This window comes from Anomaloglossus baeobatrachus, chromosome 2 (genome assembly GCF_048569485.1).
Source record: "Anomaloglossus baeobatrachus isolate aAnoBae1 chromosome 2, aAnoBae1.hap1, whole genome shotgun sequence".
NCBI lineage: Eukaryota > Metazoa > Chordata > Amphibia > Anura > Aromobatidae > Anomaloglossus > Anomaloglossus baeobatrachus.
In genome coordinates this window covers 720,171,105-720,183,389 of record NC_134354.1, presented here as the reverse complement: position 1 = coordinate 720,183,389, position 12,285 = coordinate 720,171,105, and the positions used below count along the sequence as shown (strand labels likewise).

At 44.2% G+C, this 12,285-nt stretch overlaps 1 protein-coding gene across 8 annotated transcripts in view; it reads left to right on the top strand.

Moving 5' to 3' along the window:
- FRY (FRY microtubule binding protein) overlaps positions 1-12,285 on the top strand; it is a 645,836-nt gene that overhangs the window by 578,230 nt on the left and 55,321 nt on the right. For all 8 annotated transcript variants that reach the window (XM_075337351.1, XM_075337349.1, XM_075337348.1 and 5 more), the window contains 4 exons: positions 116-295; positions 4,689-4,850; positions 5,461-5,535; positions 8,491-8,661. In XM_075337351.1, the coding sequence (XP_075193466.1) occupies positions 116-295; positions 4,689-4,850; positions 5,461-5,535; positions 8,491-8,661 (588 nt within the window). The remainder of the gene's footprint in view (positions 1-115; positions 296-4,688; positions 4,851-5,460; positions 5,536-8,490; positions 8,662-12,285) is intronic.

Here is a 12,285-nt window from a genome sequence, read left to right as displayed (position 1 = left end):
TGATAATGCCCAGAGTATACAAACCCCACCAATCCCAATGCACCATCCCAATATATAGATGTCGGAATGTGAAAGTAAATATCTCTTTTAACAGTCTATTTTTCTGTTTATTTAGAGTGTTCACTGGAAAGAAGCTCTGAATATCTTGAAATTGGTTGTCTCAAGATCTGCCAGCCTGGTGTTACCAGCTTATCAACATGGGGATTTGACAAAGCTTGAAATCAGTCGGCTGTGGACAAGTTCCTCTAAGGAGCTTCCCGGGAAGACGCTTGATTTCCACTTTGATGTCTCTCAGGTATAACATCATTTTCAAACCCAATGTTTTGTTGTGAGTTGAAACAAACGTAATATAAAGAATTTTATATACCGTATTTTTCGCTTTATAAGACACACTTTTCCTCCCAAAAATTTGGGAGGAAAATGGGGGGTGCGTCTTTTATATAGCGGTACCTGGGGGGGTCCTGTCTGAGGCGATCGGGCGGCCGGGTGCCTGTGGCTGCATGCAAGCGGCCGGGTACCTGTGCTTGCGTGCGGTGGCAGCCGGGTACCCGTGGCTGTGTGCGGGCGGCAGCCAGGTGCTGTGTGGGGTCGGCAGCCGGGTACCTGTGCTTGTGTGCAGTGGCAGCCAGGTACCCATGGCTGTATGCGGGCGGCAGCCGGGTACTGTGTGCGGGCGGCAGCCGGGTGCTGTGTGCGGGCGGCAGCCGGCTGCCGCCCTCACACAGGCACCCGGCTGCCGCCCTCACACAGGCACCCGGCTGCCGCCCTCACACAGGCACCCAGGTGCCGCCCGCACACAGCACCCGGCTGCCGCCCGCACGCAAGCACAGGTACCCGGCCGCTTGCACGCAGGGTGAGCGGGCAGCCTGCTGGCCGCCACTCTGTGCGTGCGGGGCGGGCGGCTGTGCAGCAAGTTACCAGTTGTCCGCGGTCCCACTTTCAAATCATGGCGCCGGTGGAGCTCTTGGATGAGAGCTCCATCTGCGCACGCGCTGCTCCGGGAGTCAGTGCGTGCGCAGATGGAGCCCTTGGATGAGAGCTCCATCTGCGCATGCGTCGCTCCGGGCGCCATTACTTGAAACGGGACCGCGGGCACACTGCCACCACTGAGCAGTGCCCGCCGCTGCCACCACTGAGCAGTCGCCGCCGCTGCCCCCACTGAACCGGGACCGCGGACACTCACTGCACCGGCCTGCTGCACGGCTCACCCGCCGCCACTGCTGCCGCCACCACGGACCCCACGGCTCCTGCCACCACGGATGCCACCACGCCTGCAACCACGGACGCCACGGCCCCTGCAACCACGGACCCCGCTGCCACTGACATGCTGTGCCTCCTGTGACCCCGCTTCACCACCACTGCTGCCCCCCTCCGGTAAGGGAACACCGGAGTATAAGACGGACCCCATTTTTCTTTTTTTTTACCTTTTTTTATGTCTAAATTTGGGGGTGCGTCTTATAATCCGGTGCGTCTTATAAAGTGAAAAATACGGTAAATAGTGTACCAGTGGCGTAGTGGTGGGATACAGAGACATTGTCAACTATGGGGGTGCTAAACATTTCCCTTAGGGTTAGGGCTAGGTTTGGGATAATGGTTGGAGCAAAAATGTAATAAAGTTAAAAAAAAGGAAATGTATAACTTTTTTTACTTCCAATTTTAGCCATAAATAGAAAAAAAAACCTAGAAAGTCAAAGAGCAAACTGTAATAACATCAGTATTTTACATTTGCTTGGGGGGAATACAAAGCTCAACACTGGGTTGAAGCAAGTAACTCGGAGATTGTGAACGGGGAGGGGGTAGAATATTTGACTTGCCCCTGGTGTTGGTACCCCACACTACGCCTCTGCCTTACACCCCTTAGTTTTATATATGTATCTTTAAAGGATTGTCTTAATATTTTCAGGTTGGCACCGATATATTCAGTAGCACTGTACACATGAGGGGTGAATATATGAATAGAATCTGAGTCTTCAGCTTAAAATCTCCCTGTTTTAGCTATACTCATAGTTTTAAAGGCGGCTAATGAGGAAAAAAGCTGAGGGGGGAGGATGTCATGCTTGAAGACTGTAGTAAAACTCACTGGTCCCTAAATAATTTGACCAAAGCATACTAAATCTTTACTTTAAAAAGGTAGTCTACTACAAAGCATAATGGCCACATCGGTATAAAGCTGAAACAGAAGGCTTTTTCTAAATACCTTCTGTTATCAGTTCTGCCTGTGAGTGGCGCTATCGCTATCCACTCATTCCCATCACATGACCCCCGGCTTCAGTGACATCTGATGTCCGGTGATGTCACGTCAACTTCCGAAATTGGAAATTGGCCTGACATCACCGAGGCGGGACCCAGTCTCCGTGTGTGACTGGGCTGTGAGCGGAGTTTCACTGCACATCACAGCCCAGCATCGCTCATGCTTGCAGGTCTCTGCGGTGAAGGAGAGTGCGCGCGAGATGATGGGTTGTGACGTGTGATGAAACAACGCCCATAGCCCAGTCACTCATGGAGACTGGGGCCCTCCTTAGTGATGTCAGGTCAACTTCCAATTCCGGAAGTTGACTTGACATCACCGGACATCAGAGGTCACTGCAACTGGGTGTGACATGATGGGGTTGAGTGGACAATGATTGTGCCGCTCGCAGGCATAATTGACAACAGAAGGTATTTAGAAAAAGCCTTATGTCACAGCTTTATACCGATGTGGCCTCTATACTTTGTAGTGGACCTCACCTTTAAATTATGTTTAGATATGAGAAATGCAGAGCAAATGCAGTACCTCAAGTCCTTTAAGTCAAGTACTATCGTATGTGGTGAGTTACTTCATTGACCTGCACATTCGATCCATGGAGCAGCACGCTGGTGGGGTGTTAGCTCTGTAGTTTTGCAGTGCTGGGGTCCTAAGTTCAAATCCCACCAAGGACAACATTTAAGGTTGTATGTTCTCCTCATGTTTGCTTGGACTTCCTCCCACACTCCAAAGACATACCAATAGAAAGAAGGCGATTTTGTATCCAGCATCCAAAACTTTGTAAGAATCCAATATATTTCAAAAACCCTAAAAAAGTCTGAATGGAAACATCCAAATTGGGTATATCTATCTATCTATCCCTCTATCTATCTATCGATCTATCTATCTATCTATCTATCTCAATAAATATCAGCAAACATGTTTCGGACTACATGTCCTTACTCATTCCAGGCATGTTTGAAACATGTTTGCTGTTACTTGGTCATATATATCTAATTTTTTTTACCCAATCTGGATGTTTCCATTGAGATTTTTTTTATGTTTTTTAAATAAATTGCATTTTTACAATGTTTTGGTTTTTTGATACAAAATCATCTTCTTTCTGTTGTTTATGGTTCCTGCTGACCTTTTTTCACTTTAAAGACGCACTGATGGAGAATTCAGATTCTGGACCCCAATATGGAAACATTTCTGTATTCTCTCCATAAACACCAATAGCCTGAAAATTCAGATCCATATCTTATGGTGTCAGTCACTTTGGTTCTGTAAAATGATACAACATAGTCAAGACAAGAACAAAATCCTTACTATTGATAAAATTATGTCGCTAAAATCCGCACCAAAATGTTGACAAACCTACAGATATTTCATGTCCGTCCCACTGTCCGTAGTTGGCAGACTCGGACATGATTGGGGATGGGAAGATTGTAGTCTTGGGTAAGTATCCTATAAAAAAAACAACTTTTAATGATGGCGACAGCTCATATATCACCGGAAGTCCACATGCTGAGACTCCCACCAGTCACTAAAACCAAGGAGCAGAAGCCCTTCTGATCATACTTGCTAGACCTCCTCAGAGAACCAAGAAAATGGTGGACAGATTCCTAGAGAGTCTGAAAGGGCCAAAACAAGTGACCACAGGTCCCTGTGTGCCATATGGGGAGGTTTATTACCACGATGACTTGTGCTTTGTTCACATCACATTAGGACCCTACATTCAGCACGTTCCCTCACTATATGAAGTTTGTCACTCATATTGTCCCATTGTAGAAGACTGCTAATATCTTTTGCTGGTCCCACACCCTATTTTCTTTTACAGAAATCCCACCCTCCAAATAGAAATCAATATGTCCGACGCTTCTGCGTGGAGACATGCAGAAAGGCATCTGTCCACAGCTAAGTGCTGACAGAAGTCTCATCTGACCCAAGATGTCTTGGGCCAAGTTCTTCTTAGTTGCACTCGACTCCAGGCCTGTATCTGCAGGGAATTGAGTCTACAAATAATTGCTCCATCCTGGAAGAGCCCCCAGAGCTTTGTGGGGTTTGTTTGGTTTTTTTTTTGCTTTTATTTATGAGCCTCTTTAGGGAATTTCCATAATAAGATTTCTTTTTTCAAAAAAATATATTTGGCATCAATATTGAATTAATGGAGAATGTTTGTGATTCTGCAGGCGCAGAATCGTGATGGCTTTTCATATTCTCCAGACATGGCACCATCCATACCCATGGGTTGTGTCTGGTATTGCAGAACATAGCCACACATATTTTTATTTTATTTTTTTGTATTAGAAATATATGTTTTAGTAGCGAAAAACACCTTTAATGCCCCATATCCAGAGCAAAAAAAATAAATGGTGGCAGTGGTCTTCTGACCATTGATCGATAACACAAATGGAAAGCTCTATGCACACACATACATAAATAAGTCATGTTCTCTTCTTAGACTCCAATTATAGGCAGAAGGTTTGATGACCTTCAGAGCTCTGCTGGACGGGATGGTAAATCGAGGGCTATGCCGGTTACTCGGAGCACATCGTCCACCTCGTCCGGATCCAATTCCAATGCTTTAGTGCCTGTTAGCTGGAAGCGGCCTCAGTCATCTCAGGTAACGTCCATTATTCCTCTCTCTCGATTTTCTCCTCCAGTGTTTCGTGGTTAAATGACGAGCTGGTGCATTGAAATGTAAGGAATGTGAGCAGCGAAGCAGCGGATAGATTAAACAGGCTGTGCAGAAATTCCCTCCTCCCTCCCACATGTCTGTTCATGGAGATTCTTGAAATACGAGCCTTTTACTGTCAGTCGAAGCTTTTTTTTTTTTCTCTCTGCTGCAATTATTCTGCTTTCCAAAGAGCATTTGACCAGAACAAACATTTCTTGTGTTGGCTGACAAGGATCATCGCTCCTTCTCCACCATGACAGAAGAGCGTCCCCTGATGTTCTGGGGTCAGCACTGATTTTTTTTTTATTTTTCCTTCTATACTGAGCATTATCTGTGTTCCAGTTTGTAGACCTTGCATGACCGTTCTTGCTGTAATTTCTGATCCAAATCTGTCAATCCCAACATGGCCTGTCTACTACACTATGAGATTGGCAGGAAAGTTGCAGATTTTCTTCATGTCTAAGCATCGATTTCTCTTTGTGATTACATATGTTTTCTTATTTTACGTTTTAACATTTTCATTCTATATTACTATTTATTTTAATTTTCTTTTCAGAAGAAAACTCGGGAGAAACTGGTGAACGTTCTCACTCTCTGTGGTCAAGAAGTGGGGCTCAGCAAAAACCCTTCTGTAAGTCCCTACTTCCGATTAAATGCTGTATTGTGCACTGTAATTGTCACGGTTGTCTCCCTGTTTTTAAGATACAAGTGACTGCTTTAGGACTGGAGTCTCTCATCTCCATCTTGTTTTGTTTCTTTTATACTGAAACAGTTAATGTTAGTTTTGCTGCTAGCAGCTTTCCAGCAGTGTAGCTCAGCTGTAGCTGCCCTGTAGCCACACCCATTTGTGTTTAAGTAGCTAGGTTTCCCAGCAATCTTTGCTGATTATACATATCCATTTGTATTCTGGCCCTCTTGGTGGAAGGAGCTTTGAAGAAGCGTTCCAGAAGCCAGACTTTCTCCTTTTGTTGTTGTCTCCCCTGTTTATCTTACTTTTCCTTGTGTCCTCTTAGTGCAGCGGTGGGCTAGTGTCCTGCCAATGCACTAGATAGGGCTACTACATGTTTTTTTCAGGGTCTCAGCTTCCTGCTCAGCAACAGTTGAGGAGACTGTATAGGGCCTGGCTAGGAGACTAGGGACAGCTGCAGGTGAGGATAGGAGGTGTCCCATCTACCCCTCTCATTAGCGCCAGGGCCCACCGTTATTGTGTTTTGTTGTATTTTTGTTGTGCATCAGACATCTGTTGGTCTGAACGCCCCCGCCATGTTTAATAGCATGACAGTAATCTGTCATCATTTGCTGTAGTAGGGAGGGTCCAGACACTAGTGATGTGTTGGTCGTGAATGATCCGACACCCTGCTGTGACTCACAGGAGCCGGATCCCCAGTGAGAGCCACTAAATTCTCTAAACTGCTCTCACTCGGCGTAACATTTGGGTGTTTGGTGGGTGAAACCCCGCCCACCTGAACAAAACCATATCTACTCGGCAACTTAATTGGCCTGCTGTGGGTGGGCGTGGTTTTGGCGGTATTAACATAAGCTTAAATATGTGTTCACCTGCGGTGAACACACATTTAGTAGAGCCATGAACGATCCAAAAGAGCCGGCTCTTTTTGGTGAGCAGAGCCATTGGAACCGGATCACCAAAAAGAGACGGACTGCCCATCAATGGGAGTCCAAGATTGTATCCCCACTATACACTTCCCTTCCTGTGGATCGGTGATAAGATGGTAAACCCTTTTAAGGAAAATGTTGTGTTTTCTTACATGGAACTTATTGCACTGTACATCCAATCTGATCTGTATACAGAAGGAAAAACTGAGCAGAATGGTATATAGGTTGGTTGGAAAAGAAACAGTATAACTATTTTATTCATCAAAATTTCTGGTGTATTTAATGCCATTGAGTCCAGCGGGCGGTCCTACTAGTGATTGACAGCTATCCTTGTGTGTGTGGCCATAAAGGGAAGACTGTCAATCACTGAATAGAACTGCCCACTGGACTCTTGCATGCTAGCACCAGGTATTTTAATTACTAAAATGCAAAGTTTATTAAAACTCTTCCCACCAAAATGTATATCAATCTCATCAACTTCTCCTGCTCCATAAGGCCTTCTTCACACTAACGTTTTGCACGGTCTGTGGTGACGATACGTGTGTGTGTGTCCATGTGTGGGCGTTACGTGTGACATCCGGATAGCACACAGACAGCATGAGCTGGTATACTTACCTGTCTCTGGCGCTGCTGTTACTTCTGGGTCTGTGGTTAGTCCAGTGAATATGCAATGAGCATAATGAGTAGGGCCCGGAAGCAACAGCAGAGACAGCAATGTCGGAGACAGGTACGTGTAAAAATTCTTTCTTTTTATGTCACCTGTGTTTTCTCCAGTATGTGTCACAACCAGCAGAAAACGCATATGTTGCCGTGTGAAGCACACGGACACGCGTCTGCTCCACATGGTCCATGTCAAAACATGGTCGTGTGCGCAGACCTATTGATTTTAATGGGTCTATATGAGTCAGTGTCTCCGGTGCATGTGAAAATGGACGTCGCGCGTACCGGAAACACGGATATGTGAAGGAGGCCTAACATCTTGCCCGCAGATTAGATAACATTTTCAACATGACCAGTTCCCTTTTAAGGGATTGTGTCATCTGGGCGGCACGGTGGCCCAGTGGTGAGCACTGCAATCTTGCAGCGCTGGGCTCATGGATTCAAGTCTCACTAAGGACGACATCTGCAAGGAGTTTGTATGTTCTCCCCGTGTTTGAGTGGGTTTCCTCCGGGTACTCCGGTACACTCCAAAAAAAACCAACATACTGATAGGGAATTTAGATTGTGAGCCCCAATAGAGACAGTGTTGCCAATATATTTAAAGCGCTATGGAAATAGTAGCTCTATATAAATGAATAAATATTATATATTAATAATTTTCTATAAGCCTTATGGCAGACTGTGTACCATCACGTCCATGTAATACTCCCCTTTAGCGGCTACCACGAGTGGGTGGGTGGAAGGGAAGGATTTGGCCCTGGAGAACCTGGTGATATCGGCTGAATGCTTTACATAGTGCCTAGGATTCATCACAACATTAAGTTACAATCCACTAAAATAATCCAGAGATTTCCTAAAAAAAAGAGAAGAAACAATATAACTTCATACTCGATGCCATTTCAGCTTTGTGAGTACAACCCCTTAGAGACTGTTCTTCTAAAGTTCCTAATTCGATGGCCCCATCCCTTCCCACAGTCCGTTTGATGCTTATCGTGGCTTCAGATTTCAGCCATTCTAAACATCTCGTGTAAACATTTACACAATACCAAGTACGTTGCTCCGAGGAAGCCGAGCAGTCTCGTTCCCCCTTGGCCAAGTTCCTTTGGTCTGAAGTCGTCACTTTATCCAACTTCAATTTGAAGGCACCTGTCCAACATAAATAGCCAAAGTGCAATCTAAAAATAACAGGCAAAGGAATTAGGTGTGGACTGGAAACCCTTCCAGCTGGATGCTCCGCACCAGCACACGCTCCAGAAGCTATTGAGGGGAGCCGCCTGACATTACTACTGTGTTTTTATGTCACGGTCTGCAGGTTATATTTTCATCATGTGGTGAATTGGACTTAATCGATCACCAGACGAGCCTGGTGTCTTCTGAGGACACCATAAGGGAGCAGGAGATCATGGACGATACAAACAGCGAACAGCAGTTCCGGGTCTTCAGAGATTTTGACTTCCTGGATGTAGAGCTCGAGGATGGAGAGGTAAGAGTTAAATATTATTGCCACGTCATAGCGATCCTCAGGGACTTACTAATACATTGTACTAGAAGTCACGGAATTCAGATTCCACTAAAACACATTACACATGTATATATGAATGATAGAGGTGCAGGTACATACGCAAATGTTCTCCAAAGACTGGACTTCTAAGGACTTGTCTCATTCCTAACCAAATCTAAAAATGCTGCCACATACAGATATTTGGAAGTCTTTAATGAGATTGTTAACTATAGACAATCATTTTTTGTCACAAAGGCTCCCTGACCATAATATATTAACAAGGCTTTTTCCTATTATGATCACCACTGATCATCTGTAACCTGTAGTAATCTGGCAGGAAGTGTACAATTTCCCTGCACTGCCCCCGCAGGCGGAATGGGGTATCACACAGGTGTTCTTTGTGATCACTTTCTGTTCTGGCTAATAGATAAGGGTATTTAAACTTTTTTTAAAAATTTTATATAATGTTGCCGCGTTTTTAATATTTTTAATTGGAGGGTGTCCCTATCAATCAAAGGAGGGGCCGAAGGGACTAGTGTATCTTGAAGGGCAAGCAGAGAGCTGTAGCAACCCATAGACTTTCTATAAAGCCCTTAGGTAGCTCTGCTTGCTCTATTAGGCCCCTTTCTTTAAAGAGGATTTTTCACCAAATTTTTCATGTTGAACTGGATATACAATATGGTGGCTTCAGAGTGGGATAAAACATTTTGTTTTTCTTAATTTCATCTCTCCATTGCGGAGATATTAGCAATTTAGTATTTGGCACCTAAAGAGTTGACTTTTATGTTCATGTAGGTGTTACCAGATGGTTTTTATTGGGGGTGTGTACTTGTTGCCCTGTATGATGTTGCCCAATCATAAGTAGGAGCACAGTAGAAAAAGGACACGCCCCCACCATAGCTTTAAGCAAAGCAGGTGTAAGTGTGATATCTGCTCTGTCCACTTGTAATCGCTCTGCAGTGAGGGCAGGCTGTCGTTACAGCTCACACAGGAGCAGCCTGCCTGTTCTGAGCACCTCCTGTGTAAACTGAAAGGACAGCCTGCTCTGATCACACTGCAGAGCGATTATAGGTTTCCCTGAACACAACACACACAAGTGTTAATACTGTCACAGGCATTGTGGGGGGGAGGGGCATTACAGCAGAGATTACAGTGCTAGGAGAGCTGACAAACGGGTTTGTAATGTGACACAGCTAAACTCAGCTGTGCTGCACTTTCTCCCCCACATTGTCTGCCAGGACCTTATCCGAAAGGTGTTAGTTATCTATACGCTACCCCCAGCACTTTCTAATCATGCTGGAGGTTAGACCTAGATCTGCGCTGTCTGCCACCATCTCAGTGAGAAACCTGCTCTAAGCTTTGGTGGAGGGGGTGTTCTATTTTTCCATTGTGTTAATGCCTATTTATGATTGGTCAGCATTATGCAAGAAGTACACGCCCCCAGTGAAAACTATCTGATCACACCCATTTAGACTTCAAGGGGTTATCCCTCCCACAAACCAAGACCATTTTAATCAGATAATATAATAATAATTTCCACAATTGGACCTGTTAAAAAAGAATACAAAAAAAAAAATTATCTGTGTGTGTATATATATATATATATATATATATATATATATATATATATATATATATATATATATATTATATATATATATATATATATATATATATATATATATATATATATATATATATATATAGATAGATAGATATATATATATATACAGTGCCTACAAGTAATATTCAACCCCCTGCAGATTTAGCAGGTTTGATAAGATGCAAATAAGTTAGAGCCTGCAAACTTCAAACAAGAGCAGGATTTATTAACAGATGCATAAATCAGCAAGTTATGTTGCTCAGTAAAATTTTAATAAATTTTCAACATAAAAGTGTGGGTCAATTATTATTCAACCCCTAGGTTTAATATTTTGTGGAATAACCCTTGTTTGCAATTACAGCTAATAATCGTCTTTTATAAGACCTGATCAGGCCGGCACAGGTCTCTGGAGTTATCTTGGCCCACTCCTCCATGCAGATCTTCTCCAAGTTATCTAGGTTCTTTGGGTGTCTCATGTGGACTTTAATCTTGAGCTCCTTCCACAAGTTTTCAATTGGGTTAAGGTTAGGAGACTGACTAGGCCACTGCAACACCTTGATTTTTTCCCTCTTGAACCAGGCCTTGGTTTTCTTGGCTGTGTGCTTTGGGTCGTTGTGTTGTTGGAAGATGAAAATGACGACCCATCTTAAGATCCTTGATGGAGGAGCGGAGGTTCTTGGCCAAAATCTCCAGGTAGGCCGTGCTATCCATCTTCCCATGGATGCGGACCAGATGGCCAGGCTGGGATGGTATTCTTGGGGTCGTATGCAGTGCCATCCAGTCTCCAAACGTCACGTGTGGTTGGCACCAAAGATCTCGATCTTGGTCTCATCAGACCAGAGAACCTTGAACCAGTCTGTCTCAGAGTCCTCCAAGTGATCATGAGCAAACTGTAGACGAGCCTTGACATGACGCTTTGAAAGTAAAGGTACCTTACGGGCTCGTCTGGAACGGAGACCATTGCGGTGGAGTACGTTACTTATGGTATTGACTGAAACCAATGTCCCCAGTGCCATGAGATCTTCCCGGAGCTCCTTCCTTGTTGTCCTTGGGTTAGCCTTGACTCTTCGGACAAGCCTGGCCTCGGCACGGGTGGAAACTTTCAAAGGCTGTCCAGGCCGTGGAAGGCTAACAGTAGTTCCATAAGCCTTCCACTTCCGGATGATGCTCCCAATAGTGGAGACAGGTAGGCCCAACTCCTTGGAAAGGGTTTTGTACCCCTTGCCAGCCTTGTGACCCTCCACGATCTTGTCTCTGATGGCCTTGGAATGCTCCTTTGTCTTTCCCATGTTGACCAAGTATGAGTGCTGTTCACAAGTTTAGGGAGGGTCTTAATTAGTCAGAAAAGGCTGGAAAAAGAGATAATTAATCCAAACATGTGAAGCTCATTGTTCTTTGTGCCTGAAATACTTCTTAATACTTTAGGGGAACCAAACAGAATTCTGGTGGTTTGAGGGGTTGAATAATAAATGACCCCCTGAATAAACTTTTCACAATTTAAAAAAAAAAAAAAAAAAAAGAAATAACATTCTTTTTTGCTGCAGTGCATTTCACACTTCCAGGCTGATCTACATTCCAAATGTCACAATGCCAAGTTAATTCCGAATGTGTAAACCTGCTAAATCTGCAGGGGGTTGAATACTACTTGTAGGCACTGTGTGTGTATATATGTATATATATATATATATATATATATATATATATATATATATATATATATATATATATATATATATATATATATATATATAACACACTGTATTTTTCGGTTTCTTAGATGCATCGAACTATAAGACACACCCCAAATTTAGAGAGAAGAAAGGGTAAAAATAAGGTCCATCGTATAATCCGGTGGTGTCTTACTGGGGAAGTTGGCAGTGGTGATGGAGCGGGGTCACAGGAGGGAGGGGCACTGGTGGAGCAGGGCAAAGCTGCTGGCAGTGCGGTGGGAGTCCCAATGCTGTGCCAGAAATTGTAATCAATGGCGGCTGTGCTGGGGCGGC